Raw genomic sequence first — 21,944 nt, 5'->3', positions numbered from 1 at the left:
TTTTTTTTTTTTTTTTTTTTTTTTAAGAGATGAGGTCTCCACTGGGCACGGGGTAATCTTAGCACTTTGGGAGGCTGAGTGGGGGCATAACGAGGTCAAGAGATCGAGACCATCCTGGCCAACATGGTGAAACCCCGCCTCTACTAAAAGTATAAAAATTAGCCGGGTGTGGTGGCGCACGCCTGTAGTCCCCAGCTACTTGAGAGGCTGAGGCAGGAGAATCGCTTGAACCCAGGAGGCGGAGGTTGCAGTGAGCCGAGATCGCACCACTGTACTCCAGCCTGGCGACAGAGCAAGACTCCGTCTCAAACAAAAACCAAAACCAAAACCAGAGATGAGGTCTCGCTATGTTTGCCCAGACTAGCCTTAAGCTCCTGGACTCAAGCAATCTTCCCATCTCACCGTTCCTAGTAGCAGGAACTTACAGGTGAACTTTCAGCTCTTGAGCAAGGTTTGGGGAAAGGAGACTTGAAAATTTCAGACTCTCAGGGCCACCTCCTGCTTGCAGTTTTCAGTGGCTTCCCGGGGGCGCCCAAGGTTGACCTGCAGCCTGGCTACCGAGAGGGGCTGAAGGCCTCCTGGGGCTGGGAAGTCGGTGGAATCCAGGAGCCTCCGTTTCCTGGAAAACAGCTCCACCTGCTGGCTGTTGTGCGCCTGCAGTCTTGACCTTGGCCGAGTCTGCATGCGGAAGGGAAATGCGTGCTGGTTCAGCTGGGGGGCGCATGGAGGGGACATCGGTGCCGCGGTTGGGATGGAGGCGTATGGGATGGGACGAGGGCAGAGGTCGACATGCCGTTCTGCGTGGATGTATGAGGCGCGAGTTTTGTGAGCACCGTGGGTGTGCGAGCAGCATGTGGTATTGGGTGTGTGCCGTGTGGGTATCCTGCGCGACGTATGGTGTAGGACGTAAGTGTTAGGCGGCAGGGGGTTATGCGGTTGGAGGCAAAGTGGGAAGCGTGAAGTGTTGAAGGGGCGTGTTTGTGTTGTGTTGGGATATATGTTGTGCAAGAGTTGCCAACGCTGTGGATGTGTGGAGGGCGTGTAGTCTCTGAGGTGCACAATATTGTTGGTAGGAGGTGTTGGGGAGTGTGTTCGGGAAATGTAATTAAGAAACAAAATATCTCAACCCAACAAACTTCTCCACATAGTAGAGACAGAAAACAATTTTGTTATTATTTTTGATTAAAAAGTTGTGAAATGGGCCGGGCATGGTGGCTCACGCCTGTAATCCCAGCACTTTGGGAGGCTGAGGCGGGCGGATCACCTGAGGTCGGGAGTTCTAGACCAGCCTGACCAACAAGGAGAAACCTCGTCTCTACTAAAAGTACAAAAAATTAGCCAGGCATGGTGGAGCATGTCTGTAATCCCAGCTCCTCAGGAGGCTGAGGCAGGAGAATCACTTGAACCCGGGAGGTGGAGGTTGCAGTGATCCGAGATTTGCGCCACTGCACTCCAGCCTGGGCAACAAAAGCAAAACTCCATCTCAAAAAAAAGAAAAAAGTTTTAAAATGTATTATTATTTTTCGTACAGTTGGGGGTTTTACTATATTGCCCAGGCAGGTCTTAATGCTCAGCCTGAAGTGATCCTCCCACCTTGGCCTCCCAAAGTGCTGGGATTACAGATGTGAACCACTGTGCCTGGCCTTAAATTGTATGTATTTATTTATTTTTAGAGAGAGGGTCCTGCTGTGTTGCCCAGGCTAGAGTGCAGTGGTGAGATCATAGCTCACTTCAGCCTTGAATTCCTGGGCTCAATCAGCCTCCCAAGGACTACAGGTGTGCATCACCACACCCACTAATTATTATTACTTTTTGTAGAGACAGGGTCTTGCTATATTGCCCAGGCTGGCCTCAAACCCTAGACCTCTAGTGATCCTCCCACCTCAGGCTCCCAGTGCTGGGATTACAGGCATAAGCCACCATGCCTGGGCTGGTTTTATTATTGAATAAGCATAATTTTTCTTTCTTTTTTGACATGGAGTTTCACTCTTGTTGCCCAGGCTGGAGTGCAATGGCACGATTTCAGCTCACCGGAACCTCTGCCTCCTGGGTTCAAGTGATCCTCCTGCCTCAGGCTCCCGAGTAGCTAGGATTACAGGTGCCCACCACAATGCCTGGCTAATTTTTTGTATTTTTAGTAGAAAAATACACCGCCATATTGGCCAGGCTGGTCTCAAACTCCTGATCTCAGGCGATACAATTGCCTCAGCCTCCCAAAGTACTGGGATTACAGGCGTGAGTCACTGCGCCCAGCTTGAATAAGCATTAAGTTAGAATCATCACTGGCAATCTGCTAAAAGATTGCAAAGGCAGAAAGAAATATCTCATCCTTCATTACAGCCAAGCAGGTATAAACCATTATCCTGTTTTCAAAATAAAATTTCAAATTCCATACTGTTACAGGAGTTGCAGGTTCATATGCCCACTGTGTAGTCACAGCTCTGTGACTCTGAGACCGTGGGGACGCAGCAGAGAGTTTAATGATCGCAGGGTGCCGAGCGAGGTGATGGGAGGAGACCCTCAAATCTCTCTCCAAGGAGTTCTGGGCTGGGGTTTTTAAGGGGTTTGTGGAGGGTGATGGGCTTGAAAATTGGGGTCATTGATTGGTTGGGAAGGGGGATGAAATCGTCAGGGTGTAGAAGGTGCATTTTGGGGGGAGTCAGCTCCTTGTGGGGTCCTTCAGGTCAGCTGAGTCAGTAGTTCCATCAAGACCTGAAGGAATATCTCAAACGGAATACCTAATATGATGTCCAAGCTGTGATTCGAGAGCAGTTAGGGGGAACTATAATCTTGTGACAGGGGCTATGTGACTGTGGGGCCACAGGCACCGGATGGCTTTGGGGAAGCAGGTCAGGGAGCAGCTGCCCTGAGACCAATGCTGAGCGCACCACAAGCTTGGTTTCTTTACACTTCTCCCGCTCCCTTCTTCCCAAGTTTATAGGGGCGGTTGCAATACCATGTTTTCAAGATAAACAATGACTGGTCCTCAAGTAAGAGGACTTGACAACATCTTTAGTCAAATGTAGTTCAGCCTTTTTTTTTTTTTTTTTTTTTTTTTGTGAGACGGAGTCTTGCTCTGTTGCCCAGGCTGGAGTGCAGTGGCGTGATCTCGGCTCAATGCAAGCTCTGCCTCCTGGGTTCACACCATTCTCCCGCCTCAGCCTCCCGAGTAGCTGGGACTATAGGTGCCCGCCACCTCGCCCGGCTAATTTTTTGTATTTTTAGTAGAGAAGGGGTTTCACCATGTTAGCCAGGATGGTCTCGATCTCCTGACCTCGTGATCTGCCCGCCTCAGCCTTACAAAGTGCTGGGATTACAGGCGTGAGCCACCGCGCCTGGCCTTTTTTTTTTTTTTTTAATTTTTAAAAAAATTTTTGCGACAGTCTGGCTCTGTCACCGAGGCTGGAGGGCAGTGGCTCGATCTCAGGTAACTGAAACCTCCACCTCCCGGGTTCAAGCGATCCTCCTGTCTCAGCCTCCCAAGTAGCTGGGAATACAGGCGCACACCACCATGCCCAGCTATTTTTTTTTTTTTTTTTGCATTTTAGTAGAAATGGGGTTTCACCATGTTGGCCAGGCTGCTCTCGAACTCCTGACTTCAGGTGATCCGCCCGCCTCGGCCTCCCAAAGTGCTGGGATTATAGGCATGAGCCACTGCGCGCAGTCTGGCCCTGTTACCCAGGCTGGGGTGCAGTGGTGCGATCTCCACCTCCAGGGCTCCAGCGAAACTCCCACCTCAGCCTCCTGAGTAGTTGGGACCACAGAGGGGTGCCACCACGCCGGGTAATTTTTGCATTCTTAGTAGAGACGCGGTTTCGCCACATTGGCCAGGCTGGTCTCAAACTCCTGAGCTCAATCAATCTGCCCGCCTCAGCCTCTCAAACTGCAGGGATTACAGGCGTGAGGCACCGCGCCTGGTTAAATCCGCGGTTTCTACAAGGAATTCCAGGCCCGTCTTCTTCCTCCCGGAAACTTTACCACTCGAGGCCTACATTTCCCAGGATGCCCTGCCCCTAACCAAGCCGGAAGATGGGTGTCTTGGATGGGCGGGTCCGGGAGAGGCTAGGCTGTTGAGAGGAGGCCCAGCCAATGGGTGAGGCCGACTGAATCGAAACCTATGGTGATTGCCCCGAGGTGATTGGAATCTTTGGCGCCTTGGTTTCAGAGGTGGGAGCATGATGAGCGGGTACAGAGACCAATGAAAAGGCGGGAAGGCGGATCCCGCGCGTGTGGGCGTGAAGAGGTGCTGACGAGCAGGCTGTTTGTCCAATGCAAGGCGAAAGTCGCTGAAGGGGGCAGGGCGAGGTGAGAGGAGGCGGGCGTGTGTGTTGTGGAGGAACGTGTGTTATGGCGGAGCCTGTGGGGAAGCGCGGCCGCTTGTCCCGAGGTAGCGGTAGGGGCCGAGGGGGTCGGGGCGGCTGGGGCGGTCGGGGCCGGCGTCCTCGGGCCCAGCGGTCTCCATCCCGGAGCACTCTGGACGTCGTGTCTGTGGACTTGGTCAGCGACAGCGATGAGGAAATTGTGGAGGTCGCCAGCGCTCGCTGTGCCGCCGCCGAGGTTGAGGTTGCACCCTCGGAGCCCCCGGGACCGGTCGCGTCCCGGGATGACAGCGACAGTGACAGCGAAGGGGCGGACGCGCGGCCCGCAGGACCCCCGCGGGAGCCGGTCAGGCGGCGGCGGCGGCTGGTGCTGGATCCGGGGGAGGCTCCGCTGGTTCCGGTGTACTCGGGGAAGGTGCGTCCGGTCCCGGGGAGGGGACAGGCGGAAGGGCCAGGGGCTTGGCCTCCGGCGGGGGTAGGGCTGTAGGGGTGTTGAGGCTGGGGTTCTGGGGCTGGTCCTGGGGGGCTAGGGTGTTGGAGGCCGGGAGAGGCAGGGCTCCGGGACTTTCTGCAGACCGGGGTGGTGAAGGAGGGTGGGATGCGTTGGAAGTTTAGGATTTCTAGGAGCTAGAGTCTTGGGGGCACAAGGAGGCTGAAGAACTGGGGTTCTTGAGGGTTTGGAGAGGGACTGGGAGGACCTGGGGCCGTTGGATTTCGAGGTTGGGGCCCGTGGCAAATGAAGCCAGGGAGCTGGGGTATTGGGGGTTGGAGTCCATGCGGGTTCAGAGAGGACTGGGCAGCTCCAGGAGGCCGGGGTCCCCAGATGGTCGTGTGAGCTAGGGGGCTGAGAATCCCTAAGAGTCTGGGGTAGAGGGGCGACTAGTAACCTAGTTAAAAAGGACAAGGAAGCACACATCTTCAGAGTGTCTTAGGCAGATGGAGGAAAGGGTGAAGGGTACTTCCATTCTGAATCCTGGGGAAGCTGGATTCCTAGGTTGCCAGGAGAGGGCCAAGGTGTCCACGATCTTAGGGAGGATTTGGGAGCTGGGTGTCAGGGAAGAATCACCCCCAGTTTTTTCCTTCTGTAGGGGGAGGACTTGGGCCTGATCCCTCTCCCTCCTTGTCTTTGCAGGTTAAAAGTAGCCTTTGCCTTATCCCAGATGACCTATCCCTCCTGAAACTCTACCCTCCAGGGGATGAGGAAGGTAAGGGAGGGCGTCCAGGGAGAGGCATGCAGCGTTGGCTTCTCTTAGGAGACTTCCTGTGGTTTATATTTCTGCAGTCAGTTGTCTCCTGAGGCTCAAGGGAAGGGTGTGGGAGAGGGGAGTCCTGCATCCCAGCCACAGGAGCTGGATTGTTAACAAGCATAGAACGTATTAATGTATACATTTCTGGTGCCACCTAAAGAGGTGCTGATTCCGTAGTCCTGGGCAGGGCAGGAGGCGGTGAGGTGTTGAGAATCTGTGACACCTTGTTACATCTACAGCAAGTTCCTTGGGAACACTGGGGCCAGCAGGGTGTTCTCTGAATCTTATCAGGGACGCTCTGTCTTTGTCCTCCCCCAGTGATGCATTTTTTGCAAACTCAAGGGCAGGGAATAGGAATCAAGTCTAAGAAAGAAATAATCCAGTGGGCAAATGGAGACCTTGGACCAAGACTCTTGTGCCATGAGGGAGTATGGTGGGGTGATTAAAAGCAGACAGGAGCCATCTGGCCTGGGTTTGAATCTCAGTTCTCGCTCTCTCTTTTTTTTTTTTGAGACAGAGTTTCGCTCTTGTTGCCCAAGCTGGAGTGCAATGGCGCGATCTCTGCTTCCTGGGTTCAAGCAATTCTCCTGCCCAAGCCTTCCCAGTAGCTGGGATTACAGGCACGCGCCACCACGCCTGGCTAATTTTTTGTATTTTTTAGTAGAGATGAGGTTTCACCATGTTGGCCTGGCTGGTCTTGAACTCCTGACCTCAGGTGATCCACCCATCTTGGCCTCCCAAAGTGCTGCGATAACAGGCATGAGCCACCGTGCCCAGCCTCAGCTCTATCTCTTAATAGCTGTGTGATCTTAGGCAAATTTCTTTTTTCTTTCTTTTTTTTTTTTGAGACAGTCTCACTTTGTCATCCAGGCTGGAGTGTAGTGGCGCGATCTCAACTCACTGCAACCTCCATCTCCCAGGGTCAAGCCATTCTCCTGCCTCAGCCTCCTGAGTAGCAGGGATTATAGGTGCCCACCACCATGTCTGGCTAATTTTTGTATTTTTAGTAGAGATGGGGTTTCATCATGTTGGCCAGGCTGGTCTTGAACTCCTGACCTTAGGTGATCTGTCCACCTTGGCCTCCCAAAGTGCTGGGATTATAGGCGTGAGCCACCATGCCCGGCCTGGGCAAGTTTCTTAATTTCTGAGTGCTTCAATTTCCTCATTATGAAAGTGGGGATAATAGTAGACTCCATTTTGGTGCAGATTTGGGTGAGAATTAACGAAAGGGAATATAGGGAGAGCTGCCTCTTGGCTAGATGTATGCTTTAGGACAGTACCTAGGACATAGAAGTGCTATGCAAAAGGTACCCCTATCCCTGATACTCAAAACGTGGGCCCAGCTTGCTAGAAATGCAGAATCAGCTGGGCGCAGTGGCTCAAAGTGCTGTAATCCCAGCACTTTGGGAGGCTGAGATGGGAGGATTGCTGAAGCCCAGGAGTTCAAGACCAGCCTGCGCAATATGATGAGACCCTGTTTTTACAGAAAAATAAAAAAACAGGCGTGGTGATGTGTACTTGTAGTCCTAAATACTCAGGAGGCTGAGGTGGGAGAATCACCTGAGCTCAGGAAGTCGAGGCTGCAGTGAGCCATGATCATGCCACTGCACTCCAACCTGGGTGACACAGTAAGACCTGGTCTCAAAAAAAAAAAAAGAAAAAAGAAATGTAGAATCACAGGCCTCTCGCAGCTGCTATATTTAGTTAGGACAGGATTTCACGCCTTCAGCATTACTGGCATTTTTTTGGACTGGAAAATTCTTTGGTGTTAGAAGCTATCCTGTACATTGTAGAAAGTTTAGCGGCATCCTGACTTCCATCCCTGGGAAGTATTATACCTCAGCCCCCTCGCTCTCCACATTTTGATAACCAATATTGTCTCTAGACATTGCTACGTGTCCCCTCAGAGGCAAAATTGTCCCCGGTTGAGAGCCACTGATCTAGGGTTTCTTACCATTTTTTAATTTTCACAGTATTTGTTTTCGTGGTTTGTGATGATCTTTTATTGACAGCGGGCAAATAGAAATTTCTGTATTATAGAAAATAATACCTGGTTTCCTTTCATGAGAAATTTAAGTTAATTTTAAGTTAATATGAGCTATCTTTATACTAAATAGCAGTCTCATCCCCTGCCCCCTTTCCTAGTATTATCGTGTGGCCCTGTGTGTGCCAGGGGCTCCGTGGTCTCCTCCTTTCCTGGGATCTTCTTGAAGCCTCTGACTTGTTTCTTCTTGGCCTTCGCTGGCCTGCCTTAGATAACCTCCTTCTACCTTCTCTTCCTTTGCCCCCAGAGGTGGAGCTGGCAGATTCGAGTGGTCTCTACCAGGAGTGCTCGCCATCACCAGGCTCTCCCTGGAAGACAAAGCTGAGGACTAAGGATAAAGAAGAGAAGAAAAAGACAGAGTTTTTGTGAGTGAGGCCAGGGCCCTTGGGCCCTGGGAGCAAGAAATGAGTTGGAGGGGTAAGCGGAGGCAGGTAGGACCCTTGGGTGGCTCTTGAAAGGGTAAGAAGAAGGGATAGGACTGTTGAGGTTCATGTGGGGAATGAAGTGCTTGGGAAAAGAGGTGGCTTACCCTGGGAGGTGACAGTGAACCCTTCAGGACCACCCTTGGGAGTGGATTCTGAGACCCTAGTAATGCGAGCTTAAGGTGTGGTTCCAATCCGGCTTCTGTTCTCTCCATGCTTCTCTTTCTTCATCTGTAAAACCCCGTTTTACAGCCTGGGAAACAGAGAGAGACCCTGTCTCTATAAAAAGTAAAATAAAAATTAGCCTAGCATGGTGGCATACTCCTGTAAACCCAGCTGCTCAGGAGGCTGAGGTGGGAAGATCACTTGATCCCAGGAGTCGAAGGCTGCAGTGAGCCATGATCGTGCCACTATACTCCAGCCTGGGTGACAGAGTGAGACCCTGTCTCTAAAAAGGAAATAAACAGACAGACAAACCCCCCCCCCCCCCAAACCTGGGAATAATAGTGGCACTTGTGTCAATGAATTGCTAAGTCAATCAAGAGTTAACACTTGACTGGGCACAATGGCTCTTGCCTGTAATCCCAGCACTTTGGGAGGCCAAGGGGAGTGAATCACTTGAGCCCAGGAGTTCAAGACCAGCCTGGGCAACACTGGACATATGGTAAGTACTTGCCGTCTGTCAGATATTATTGGACATTTTCCTGGGAAGTGACAATCTCAAAAGTGAGGCATTTTCTTCCCTAATATTCAGGTCATGTAAATATAAAAATGATGCCTCAGGCTTTCCCTCTCCCCTACCCCTGCCTTCCAGTGAAATGGGGGTTATTGGAAGCTGCTCCCTCTTTATTTTTTAAATGTATTTTTACATTTTTAGAGATAGAGCCTCACTCCATTGCCCAGGCTGGAGTGCAGTGGTGTGATCATAGCTTACTGCAGCCTCAAATTCCTGGGTTCAAGTGACCCTCCCACCTCAGCCTCCTGAGTAGCTGGGACTACAGCTGTGTTCCACTATGCCTGGCTAATTATGTAGAAATAGGGTCTCCCCATCTTGCCTAGCCTGGTCTTGGACTCCTGGGCTCGAGTGATTCTCCTGGCTCAGCCTCCCAAAGTGCTGGGATTACAGGCGTGATCCATTGTGTCTGACTGTGCTTCCTCTTGATTGTCCAAGAATCTGGTTTTTAGGGATTTGTGGGGCCAGACTCCCTCCATTGCCTCCGTCCTACCGTCTCTTGCTTCTACAGGGATCTGGACAACTCTCCTCTGTCCCCACCTTCACCAAGGACCAAAAGCAGAAAGCACACTCGGGCACTCAAGAAATTAAGGTGCCAAGTACAGGGGCTCTGGCTGGGATGGAAGAGGGCACTCCGGGAGGGTGGCTGACTCCAGTTGACCCAGAGTCCTGTCTGCACTGCAGTGAGGTGAACAAGCGCCTCCAGGATCTCCGTTCCTGCCTGAGCCCCAAGCCACCTCAGGGCCAAGAGCAGCAGGGCCAAGAGGACGAAGTGGTCTTTGTGGAAGGGCCCACCCTCCCAGAGACCCCCCGACTCTTCCCGCTCAAAATCCGTTGCCGGGCTGACCTGGTCAGATTGCCCCTCAGAATGGTGAGTGCCTGAGGCCCATGGGAGAAAGACCCAAGGAGCTGCTTCTGGAGAGATGGTGGTGTCCAGCAGGGGTGTCCTGGCAGAAGGGACTGTCATCCTTTTCCCATCCTGCTCTCTGGAGCTGCCCATCATTCTTTTCAGTCTGTCCTGCCTTCACACTTTCTGTTTCCTCTGTCTGCATTTTCCCAGTGCTCCCCTCTCTTTCTGGCAAACTTTCTACCCATTCTTCAAGGCTCCTCATAAGCATCCTGTGTCTCTCTTTTTTTTTTTCTTCAAAAAGTGGTCTCACTGTGTCCAGGCTGGTTCCAAAATTGTCCCTCGTTGACCTTCCAACGTGCTGGGATTCCAAGTGTGAAGCATCCTGTCAGTTCTAAGAAGCTTTTTTTGGGAGTCTCTCTTACCTTCCTCCCTGGGTACCTGGGCTTCCCTCTTGGACTTGCTCTCACTGCCCTGGACACAGCAGATGTCACTCAGTAACCCTGAGCTCCCCCAGCTTCCTGGCAAAGCCTGATACTTTTGTAGGGATAAACCTGTTTCAACATCAGGAATGATGACAGACGTTACCATTACTGATGCACCGTGCATCAGTCAAGCAACTAAGGCAGAGGTTGCAGACTGGCAACCCATGGTTTTTCCAACTGTGTGTCTGCTTTCTTTGCCCTGTAGACTTATTTTATTTTATTCATTATTATTTTATTATTTTCTGAGACAGAGTCTCACTCTGTTGCCTAGGCTGGAGTGCAGTGGCACGATCTTGGCTTACTGAAAACTTCGCCTCCCAGGTTCAAGCGATTCTCCCACCTCAGCCTCCCAAGTAGCTGGGACTACAACAGGTGCCTGCCACCATGCCCGACTAATTTTTGTATTTTCAGTAGAGGCAGGGCTTCACCATATTGGCCAGGCTGAACTCCTGATCTCAAGTGATCCCCTGCGTCGGCCTCCCAAAGTGTTGGGATTACAGGCATGAGCCACTGTGCCCAGCCTATTTTATTTTTTAAACATAGAGATGGGGGCCAGGCATGGTGGCTCACTCCTGTAATCCCAGCACTTTGGAAGGCCAAGGTGAGAGGATCACTTAGAGGCCAGGAGTTCAAGACCAGCCTGGGCAAAATAGTGAGACCTTGTCTCTACTAAAAATAAAAAAATTAACCAGGCGTGGTGGTACAGACCTGTAGTCCCAGCAACTTGGGAGGCTGATGCAGGAGAATCTTCTGAGTCCAGGAGTTGGAGGCTGCAGTGAGCTGTGATTGTGCCACTGCACTGCAGCCTGGGTGACACAGCAAGACCCTGTCTCTAAAAAAAAAAAAAAAAAAAATGGAGGTGGGATCTTGCTTTGTTGCTCAGGCTGATCTTGAACTCCTGACCCCAAGCAAGCCTCCCGCCTCGGCGTCTCAAAATGCCGAGATTATAGGTGTGAGCCACCATGCCTGACCAAGTGCTTTAAAAATATACGAGTTTGTTGTCACCTTTGTGATGGGTGATTTCATACAAAGGTCCAGATTTCTGGCTGGGTGTGGTGCCTCACGCCTGTAATCCCAGCACTTTTGGGAGGCCAAGGCGGGCAGATCACTTGAGGTCAAGAGTTTGAGACCAGCCTGGCCAACATGATGAAACCCCATCTCTACTAAAAATACAAAAATTAGCTGGGCGTGGTGGTGGGTCCGTGTAATTTCAGCAACTCGGAGGCTGAGGCAGGAGAATCACTGGAACCCAGGGGGAGGAGGTTTCAGTGAGCCAAGATTGCACCACTACCCTCCAGCCTGGGTGAAAGAGCGAGACTCTGCCTCAGATCTCACTTGAGATTAGGAGTTCAAGACCAGCCCGGCCAATATGGTGAATCTCTACTAAAATTATACAAAGAAAGGAAAAAAAAAAAAGGTCCGGATTTCTGGCTTCTCTTAAAAAATAGGAAGATGCGGCCAGGTGTGGTGGTTTACACCTGTAATCCCTGTACTTTGGGAGGCCGAGGCAGGTTGATCACCTGAATTCAAGAGTTCGAGACCAGCCTGGCAGGAGAATCACTTGAACCCGGGAGGCAGAGCTTGCAGTGAGCCGAGATTGCACCACTACACTCCAACCTGGTTAACAAGAGCAAAACTCTCAAAAAAAAAGAAAAAAATAGGACGATGTCACACTGGCCCACGTTCCCATGCAGTGCCAATCAACTGGAACTGTGTAACAGCCAGCCTGTCTAGGTGGCATGTGAGTTCCAGTTTGCTACAATCCCCATCACCCCTTTCTTTGTCCTAACCCATGGCTGCTATATTTCTTTGTGTTACTCGCCTGTACCCCTTGCTGACACGATTTTATTCTATACCTTACTAGGTAAATATGATGAAACTCACAGCTGAGGAGCTTAGCAAGTAGCTAAGGCCAGAGCTTGTGTTTGGGTGGTTTGGTGGGGTGTGGATTTCAAGGCAGGGAGACCTCTTTTGCTTGTTGTCCCCATCCCTAGTCGGAGCCCCTGCAGAGTGTGGTGGACCACATGGCCACCCACCTTGGGGTGTCCCCAAGCAGGATCCTTTTGCTTTTTGGAGAGACAGAGCTATCACCTACTGCCACTCCCAGGACCCTAAAGCTCGGAGTGGCTGACATCATTGGTGAGAGGAAGGCAGGGAGGTGGGGCCTTGAGGCATTTGCCAGGGGAAGGGGATACAGGGAGAGGTTCAGCACAGGACCTGCTTCCAAGCCCCCATTTAGCCCTGGCTTCCTGATTTTGCCTCCCACAGACTGTGTGGTACTAGCAAGTTCTCCAGAGGCCACAGAGACATCCCAACAGCTCCAGCTCCGGGTGCAGGGAAAGGAGAAACACCAGACACTGGAAGTCTCACTGTCTCGAGTGAGTGGGAGAGATGGCTCTCCACGCCCTTCACCCTGTCCTGTGCTGCCTCTCGTCTCTCTTGTCAGTTAATGGAGGATGGATTTCCCTAATCTTGACTTGCAGGAGACACTGCCCTGCATGTTCTTGGGTTCCCAGACATTCTAGGTAGCGGGAAAACCCATCGTTCAGCTTCCCTCATCGCTACTGCTGGTGCCGTCTGCCCTAGTCTGGGTGCCCCCTCGGTCTCCTGACTCCTTCTGATTAAAACAGAAAGGACCCTTGGACGGTAATCAGTACAACCCATCAAAATAACAATGAAGGCCACACGGCTAAGTGCCAGTCCCTGTGCCGAGGATAATATCCTTACGTTCAGGATCTTAATTTAATTTCAAAACAATCTGATGTGGGAAAGCACTGTTATCCTCAGTTGGCAATAAGACGACTGAGTTCTAGAGAGGTGGAATAAGCAACTTGGTACAGTCATTTTTTTTTTTTTTGAGAGTCTCAGTCTGTCGCCCAGGCTGGAGTCTGGCACGATCTTGGCTCACTGCAACCTCCGCCTTCCGAGTTTCAAGTGATTCTCCTGCCTCAGCCTCCCGAGTAGCTGGGATTACAGATGCACGTGCTGGGCTAATTTTTGTATTTTTAGTAGAGACGGGGTTTCACCATGTTGGCCAGGCTGGTCTCAAACTCCTGACCTCAAGTGCTCCACCCACCTTGGCCCCGCAAAGTGTTGGGATTACAGGTGTGAGCCACCATGCCTGGCCTGCCGCATTCATTTCTTAAGTCTACTGTCACAAAATACACAAACTGGGTGGCTTAAAACAATAGAAACCTATTCCCTTACACTTCTGGAGGCTAGAAGTCTGAATTGAAGGTATTGGCACGGCCTGGTTCCATCTGAGAATCTGGGTGGAAACCTTCCTTACCTGTTTCTAGCTTCTTCTGGTGGCCAGAGTTTCTTGGCTTGCAGCTGTGTCACTCCAGTCTCTCCCTCTGTGATCACATGGTGTTCTCCATGTGTCTCTGTGTTCATCTCTCTTCTTGGAAAGACATAGGTCATGTTGGGCTAGCCCCACCCTAACCAAACACAAACTCATCTCAACTTGATTATATCTGCAAAGTCCCTACTTTCAAATAAAGTTACATTCCTATTTACTGGGGTTAGGACCGCAAAGTACCTTTTCAGGGGAATACAGTTCAACCCTTAACACACTGTTCTCTAGCCCCCATCAAATTCATGGCCTTCCCATCTGCAAAATGTATACATCCCATTCCAGTATCCCTGCAAGTCTTAACCCATCCCAGCATCAACTCTTAAGCCCAAAATCTCATTTAAATATAATCAATTCAAGAAGTCCTAATTTTATTTTCTAAATCATTAAATCAGTTTTGGATGAGACTTGGTATGGTCCATTCTGGGACAAAATTCCTCTCTCTCTGTGGACCCATGAAATCTAGAAAATAAATTATTCACTTCTAAAATACAGTGATGGGACAGACATAGGATACACATTCCCATTTTAAAAGGGAGAAATTGGGCCAGGTGTGGTGGCTCACACCTGTAATCCCAACTCCTGTAGTCCTAGCTCCCCAGGTGGCTGAGGCAGGAGGATTGCTTGAGCCTGGGAGATCGAGGTTGTAGTGAGCCATGATTGCACCACCTTTATCGGAAAGTTTTATTCCAGTTACCAATAACATATTCCTCATTTCCTCCAGACACCTCACCAGAAACACCTTTAATATTCATATTTCTAGCAGCCTTCTGTTCATAACAATATATGCATCCTCTTAAGATGATAGGGGCTTTCTCTGCACCTCTCCTCTTTGTGAGTCTGCAGGGACATTCCCTTTAATGTCCATATTTCTACCAGCAGTTTCTTCAAGGCAGTCTAGGTTTTTTCTAACATGCATCTCAGAATTCTTCCAGCTTCGGCCAGGCGGGTGCTTCACATCTGTAATCCTAATACTTTGAGAGGCCAACATGGACAGATTGCTTGAGCTCAGGAGTTCAAGACCAGCCCAGGCAACATAGTGAAACCCTGCCTCTACAAAAAATACAAAAATTAGCCCAGCATGCTGGCACACACCTATAGTTCCAGCTACACAGGAGGCTGAGGTGTGAGGATCGCTTGTGCCTAGGAGATTGAGGCTGCAGTGAGCCGAGACTGGGCCACTGCACTCCAGCCTAGGAGACAGAGCAAGACGGTAGCTCAAAAAAAAAAAAAAAAAAAAAAAAAAAATTATTCCAGCCTTGATCCAATTCCAAATCCACTGTTACATTTAACTATTTATTCCAGCAGCACCCCACTTTTGTATTTTGGCTGTTGTAACAAAGTACCACAAATTGGGTGGCTTAAAACAACATAAATTTATTCTCTCATTGTTCTGGAGGGTAGAAGTTTGAAATCAAAGTGTTAGCTGAGCCAGGGTCTCTGAAGATATGGGGGAAAAAAACTCAGGATTTTTTTCTTTCTTTTTTTTTTTTTTTTTTTTTAAAGGTATGTGTGCACCTGTAGTCCCAGCTACTCAGGAGACTGAGGCAGAAGAATCCCTTGAACCCGGGAGGCAGACTGGGTTGCAGTGCGCCAAGATCAAGCCACTGCACTCCAGCCTGGGCGACAAAACTAGACTTTGTCTCAACAACAACAAAAAAGAGAGAGCCAGGGTCTTGCTCTGTTGCCTGGGCTGGAGTACAGTGGTGTGATCTTGGCTTACCACAGCCTCAAACTCCTGGGCTCAAGTGATCCTTCCACCTCAGCCTCCTGAGTAGCTGGGACTACAGGTGTGTGCCACTACCCTTGGTTAATTTTTTAATTTTTTTTGTGTAGCTGGGGTCTCACTATGTTGCCCAGGCTAGACTCAAACTCCTGGGCTCGGCCCAGCATGGTGGGTCACGCGTGTAATCCCAGCATTTTGGGAGGCTGAGTCGGGTGGATCATGAGGTCAGGAAATCGAGACCATCCTGGCTAACATGGTGAAACCCGTTCTCTACTAAAAATACAAAAAATTAGCCAGGTGTGATGGCAGGCGCCTGTAGTCCCAGCTACTCGGGAGGCTGAGGCAGGAGGGTGGCGTGAACCCAGGAAGCGGAGCTTGCAGTGAGCCGAAATAGAGCCACTGCACTCCAGCCTGGACGACAAAGTGAGACTCCGTCTCAAAGAAAGAAAGAAAGAAAAAAAAAGAATAAAAAAAAACTTCTGGGCTCAACTGATCCTCCCACCTCGGCCTCCCAAAGTGTTGGGATTACAGGCATGAGCCACTGTACTTGGTCCTCTCCTTGGGTTTAATTTGCTAGAGCAGCTTACAGAACTCAGGGAGACACTTGCATTTACTGGTTTATTATAACGGATGTTAACAAAGGATACAGATGAAGAGATGTGTAGGGCACAGCATGGGAAAAGGGTGCAGAGCTTCCATATCCTCCCTGGGCATCATTCTCCAGGAATCACCACATGTTCAACTATTGGGAAGTTCTCCAAACCCTGTCCTCTGGATTTTTATGGAAGCTTTGTTATATAGGCATGACTGATTAAACCATGGATTATTGGTGGTAGCTCAACCTTCACTCTCTCCCTCCTTGGAGGTTGTTGGGTGGGGAAAAGTCCCAACTCTCTTATCCTACCTTGGTCTTTCTAGTGACCATCACCATTCCTGAAGCTCTCTGGGGGCTGCCAGCCACCAGTCAACTAATTAGCATGCAAAAAGATACTTAACTCTTTCCCAGAGATTTGAGGAATTTTATACCAGGAAACATACAAAGACCAAATATATATTTGACAACATCACACAGTCCCTCGGGGTCTCTCTGTGGATCCTGCCCTGTCTCCTCCTGGCTCCTGCTGGCGGCCCGCAGTCCTTGGTGTTCTTGCTCTGTCATCATGCGTGCTCTCCCCTCATGTCTGTTTCTGTGTCTGTTTCGTGAGCATACCAGTCCCAGGCTGGGCGCAGGGGCTCACGCCTGTCATCCCAGCACTGTGGGAGGCCAAAGTGGGTAGATCATCTGAACTCAGGAAGTTTGAGACCAGCCTGGGCAACATAGAGAAACTCTGTCTCTACCAAAAATACAAAAACAGCTGGGTGTGGTGGCCTGTGCCTGTAGTCACAGCTACTCAGGAGGCTGAGGCGGGAGAATTGCTTGAACCCAGGAGGCAGAGGTTGCAGTGAGCTGTCTACCAGTCCCACGGCATTAGCACTCATTCTAATCCAGTACAATCTCAACTTGATTGCGTCTGCAAAGGCCCCATCTCCAAATCAGATCACATTCACACTTACCAGGGGTTAAGACCACAAGGTGTCTTCTCTGGGGGACACAACCTGTAACATTTTTTTAAGGTCACACATCTAATAGGTATGAGAGCCTGGACTCCAGCTTGGCTCATCCTTACTCTAGAATCTGGGCTCTCTTAGTCATTGGTACACACTTCCGTTTCATAGGGGAGGAGGCCGAGGCTGGGAGGACTTGTCTGACTCAAAGCCTGCACCCCTAAGCCTTGGGCTCGTGGCCCCCGCCCTCTGCCTGAGCAACTTGGAGCCCAGAGGGATGACAGGATTTGTCCCAGCTCCCAGAGAGGAGCCGGGCTGGGCTGGCTTCTTTGTCCTCTCTCCTTTTCCTGCACGGGGTCCTGACTTTATTGTTTCTGCCCCTTCCCCTGTCCTGCCTGTCCCAAGTTCCCTGTCTGTCCCTACAGGATCCCCACCCCCTTTCATGTTCTGATGTCCATTTTCATTTCTTTCCATCCAGGATTCCCCTCTAAAGACCCTCATGTCCCACTATGAGGAGGCCATGGGACTGTCGGGACGGAAGCTCTCCTTCTTCTTTGATGGGACAAAGCTTTCAGGCAGGGAGCTGCCAGCTGACCTGGGCATGGAATCTGGGGACCTCATTGAGGTCTGGGGCTGACACCCCACTCCCTGTTTAATGGCCCAGCCTGGACTTGGGGAGAATGACTCCCCATTTTTTTGCCCCATAAGGGCTAGTAGAAGCTGAGGTAGAACTTATCTTTAAAAGCTGCAGCAAAATCAAGGAGTGACCTTTGTCCCCTCCTGTTGACCCTGGTTTAGAGCCGTTAACCACTTGGTGAGTTGTGTGGGTGTTGTTGCCCTGGGTGGCCTGTGGCTCCGTCCACAAGTCATGCTGAGTTTTGTAGCCTCTGTGACATGGAGATGTCCTCTCACCCCTCCCCTTTCACCATCATCCTCTTTTCCTCATGGAAATGTCTGCTCTATGAAACTATGCACATATTGAAAGTGAACTGAAACAAATGAGAGTTGGGTGGGAGCTTCCAGGCCTGGGATTTACACCATGCCTAGCCTAGCAGAGGCCTTAGTCCCATTTGGGGCTTGGGAGTGACATTTACTTGAGGCTTATACACTGGTGTGGTTGCCTGGTTTGCAGGAAATGACCAAGCTCACACCTGCTGGCTGAAGCGTAAGCAGACAACTGGGGTACTCTTTTGAAGGATGAAGGTGGTGGATTCTCAGCCCTGGGGGTCTTCCTCACCCGAGGACCCTTCAGATCCACCCTTTCTAGTTTACATTTCCTGGTGCACACATTTAAGGCATAACAGCACATTCATCCCTTTGGTTTGGGATCTCAGGAATACAATCCCATGCAAAGATTCTCTGGTTTTATGGCTTTTTTCCCTTTCTTTACACCATCCTCTCCCATAAGCACCCATATGTCTTTGAATATGAATGTATTTGTAAAATACCACGTTTCATGTGTGAACATATGCTTTTACTGTACATAGTACTATTGTGCAATACGTCTTATGCCGTTTTCACTCAATGTGTGCTAAGATCTAGCCCCATTACCTCTTCTAGAAATGCAGTATTGCTTTGACCTGCCACGTGGCACTCCACAATGTCAATTGCCACTTACACACATTACCTCAAGTGGGGGACACCTGGGTGCCTCTGACCCCTCGGCACCGGATACAGGCCACGATAAACATCCTTTCGTGTGTTCCCTTCTGTGCTTGTGTGGCATATGTACCCAGGGTGGGCTTATAGGTCACAGAGGTCAGTTTCTCTATGGTTTCCAGATTTTCTTTAGAATGGTGACTGACCCCCCTACTTGAGGCCACCCTTTTCTCCTTTTCCTTGCCAGCACTTGTATTGCCAGACTACCTAATTTTTGCCAGTCTGATAGGTAGATAGTGGTGCTGTGCTTTAATATACATTGATCTGATCAGCATTCATTTGGGGAATTTTTTCATTTAGCCTTTCTGGTTTCCTTGCCTGTGCATTGCCCATTTTCTTATGGAGTTTCTTATCTTTTTTGGTTTATTCTCAGGAGTTGCTTGTACATTCCTGGGCAATTGCAAATAATTCCAAGAATGTACATTTGGGCTGGGTATGGAGGTTCACCAGTAATCCCAACACTTCGGGAGGCTGAGGCAGAAAGATCGCTTCAGCCCAGGAGTTTGAGACCAGCCTGGGCAACATAGCGAGACCTTGTCTCTACAAAAAACAATTAAAAAGGGGGCTTTGGGAGGCTGAGGTGGGTGGATCACGAGGTCAGGAGATTGAGACCATCCTGGCCAACAAAATTAGCTGGTCATGGTGGCGCACACCTGTAGTCCCAGCTACTCTGGAGGCTGAGGCAGGGGAATCACTTAAATCCGGGAGGTGGAGATTGCAGTGACCCAAGGTTCTACCACTGCACTTCAGCCTGGCGACAGAGCAAGGCTCTGTCTCAAAAAAAAAAAAAAAAAAAAAAAAAAAAAATTTGAAGGGGAAAAAACTGAAATTTTCTTTGTATCTAGGGGTATCTTCACTGAACAGAAATTCTTACTAGGCATGATGGCTCACGTCTGTAATCCCAGCACTTTTGGTGGCCGGGGTGGGTGGACTTGGGGCCAGGAGTTCAAGACCACCCTGACCAAGTTGGTGAAATCCCATCTCTACTAAAAATACAAAACTTAGCTGGGCGTGGTGGTGCATGCTTGTAATCCCAGCTACTCGGGAGGCAGAGGCAGGAGAATCACTTGAACCTGGGAGGTGGAGGTTGCAATGAGCCAAGACAGCGCCACTGCACTTCAGCCTGAGTGACAGAGACTGTATCTCAAAAAAAAAAAAAAAAAGAAAATTTTAATTTTAGTGTAGACAGTATTATGAACTATCTTGTTCTGCAGTTGGTTGGTTTTTGATTGCTTATTTGATAGAGTTGTTAAGATATTTTACATTTTCTCCTGTTAGCTGTTTAGCTTTTCCTTTCATATTGAGAACACTACACAGTGCTGAAGTCCAGCTGGTACACACAGGGGTGGCACCTTGGCTGCATCTGTTCTCAACAGTCAGACACTTCTTCTGATTGGTTAATGCTGGGCTGTACTGGTTGCTAAATATTGAACATCATTTTAAAACTATTTGAGATGCACTTTTGTACTCAGGAGGCCAAGGTCGGAGGATTGCTTTAGCCCAGAAGTTTGAGACCAGCCTGGGCAACACAGTGAGACCTTGTCTCTTAAAAAAAGAAAAAGAAATCAGCTGGGCATAGTTTCTTATGCCTTTAATCCCAGCACTTTGGGAGGCTGAAGTGGTGTATCACCAGAGGTCGGGAGTTCAAGACCAGCCTGGCCAACATGGTGACACCTTGTCTCTACTGAAAATACAAAAAACAAACAAACCTAGGTGTGGTGGTGCACGCCTGTAATCCCAGCTACGTCGGGAGGCTGAGGCAGGAGAATTGCTTGAACCCAGGAGGCAGAGGTTGCAGTGAGTCGAGATCGCGCCATTGCACTCCAGCCTGGGCGACAAGAGTGAAACGCTGTCTGAAAAAAAAAAATAAATAAATAAATAATCCAGTGAAATATACCTTTGTATATGAGATCCAAGTTTCACTTTTTGTGATACATACAATAAGCCATTTTTCTCAGTAATGTCTACTAAAAAAAAAAGCCATTAACCTTTCTCTGACATTTGCATGATTTTAACAAAAGTATGTCAACTTCTTAAAATGTTTTGTTGGAATGTGGCATTCCTTTGAATTTTATGACATTAAAAGAATCCACAACATGGTACAGCTCTCCACTTTTTCAGCTTTTTAAATGTCCATTAATAAGTTTGAATATGTTAAAATTATACATTTAACCTCAACAGAATAAATGGCAATATGTTCAACTTGTGTATACTGGAGGATTTGTGTCTTTGTGGCCCTCATGTGACCCCCCACTAAGACCCTTGTGACAGAAACTGTTAGTCCTTCACATCCATTCTTCCTCCTTCTGCGGTACTAGAACCCATGGTTTTTAGTGAGGCACAGAGACACTCAGAATAAAAACTGGCCGGGCGTGGGGGCGCACACCTGGAATCCTACCTAGCACCCTGGGAGGCTGAGGTGGGAGGATCGCTTGAACCCAGGAGGTTGAGGTTGCAATGAGCTACGGTTGTGCCAACCCACTCCAGCCTGCGCAACAATCAAGATCCTGTCTCAAAAAAAAAAAAAAAATTAAGACAGTACTTCCTGGCCTCCATTGTAGCTAGATGTAGCCAAGTGCCCATACAGACTCCTGGGGTATAAGTGGAATGGAGTATCACTTCCCAGAAGTGTGCATAGTGGGCAGCTTGTCCCCTCTCCTTTGCTTGCCTCCTGCCTGCCCACCGGAAGTGGAGCAGCCCTGCTGACTTTAGGTGACCTCTGGAACAGAAGCCACATGGGCCAGGATGGTGAGAGAAGGCGCCTGGATCACAGCATCCATGTGGCACCTCATTGGCCTGGCAGTGCTGACCTCTGGGCTTTCACATGAAAGAGGGACTGCTGCCTCGCTTTAAATCACTTATTTTAGGGTTTCTATCACTTATAACCAAACCTAGTTCTAATTCCAGCATGTCGCTATTGCAAGCAATGTAGTGTTCCCTTTGGTGTACCTGTGTTGGATTTTTCTCGGGGGCTTCCATCTGAGAGTGGAATCACTGGTCACTAATTCTTGAATACTGTCAGATTGCTAACCAAAGTGCATGTACCTTTTTACATGTACCCTAGCAAGTGCTGGAAGGCTCCAGTTTCCTCATACCTTCCCCTGACTTAATCTGGGAAGGATATGGGAAAGAGTACTTATTCATTGTAAAAGACTGCATTTCTTTATATTTTATGATGAGAGTGTTCATCCTTTTACGTGTCTAAAAGAATATGTAGGGTGATGTTTCCTTCTTTCTTTTTCTTTTCTTTTTTTTTTAATAGGGTCTTGTTCTGTCACCAGGCTGGAGTGCAGTGGTGTGATCTTGGCTCACTGCAACCTCTGCTGCCCGGACTCAAGTGATCCTGCCACCTCAGCCTCCTGATTAGCTGGGACCACAGGTGCATGCCAACATGCCCACCTAATTTTTTTGTATCTTTTGTAGAGGGGGGATCTCACTATGTTGCCCAGGCTGATCTTGAACTGCTGAGCTCAAGCAGTCTGCCTCTGCCTCCCAAAGTGCTGGGATTATAGGTGTGAGCCATCGTTCCCAGCCTTGTTTTGTTTTCTTGAGATAGGGTCTT

General features: G+C 49.4%; 1 protein-coding gene across 1 annotated transcript; it reads left to right on the top strand.

Moving 5' to 3' along the window:
- Nucleotides 1-4,275: 4,275 nt before the first annotated feature.
- On the top strand, nt 4,276-18,932 carry NFATC2IP (nuclear factor of activated T cells 2 interacting protein). The gene is made up of 8 exons (XM_023192946.1): nt 4,276-4,734; nt 5,452-5,524; nt 7,858-7,975; nt 9,277-9,357; nt 9,450-9,636; nt 12,092-12,236; nt 12,366-12,475; nt 17,202-18,932. The coding sequence occupies exons 1-8, from the start codon at nt 4,348-4,350 to the stop codon at nt 17,358-17,360; spliced, it is 1,260 nt and encodes a 419-aa protein (XP_023048714.1). The 5' UTR covers nt 4,276-4,347; the 3' UTR covers nt 17,361-18,932.
- The last annotated feature ends 3,012 nt before the right edge of the window (nt 18,933-21,944 follow it).

Source organism: Piliocolobus tephrosceles, chromosome 17 (genome assembly GCF_002776525.5).
Source record: "Piliocolobus tephrosceles isolate RC106 chromosome 17, ASM277652v3, whole genome shotgun sequence".
NCBI lineage: Eukaryota > Metazoa > Chordata > Mammalia > Primates > Cercopithecidae > Piliocolobus > Piliocolobus tephrosceles.
The sequence above is the reverse complement of the archived record's forward strand: the minus strand, read 5'-3'. Positions and strand labels throughout refer to the sequence as shown.

Bases quoted from the DNA above. Each gene is read 5' to 3' on its own strand.
- NFATC2IP (XM_023192946.1), top strand. From the start codon at position 4,348: ATGGCGGAGCCTGTGGGGAAGCGCGGCCGCTTGTCCCGAGGTAGCGGT. The intron at 9,358-9,449 runs GTGCCAAGTACA...TCTGCACTGCAG, and splicing joins CGGGCACTCAAGAAATTAAG to TGAGGTGAACAAGCGCCTCC. The intron at 12,237-12,365 runs GTGAGAGGAAGG...TGCCTCCCACAG, and splicing joins CGGAGTGGCTGACATCATTG to ACTGTGTGGTACTAGCAAGT.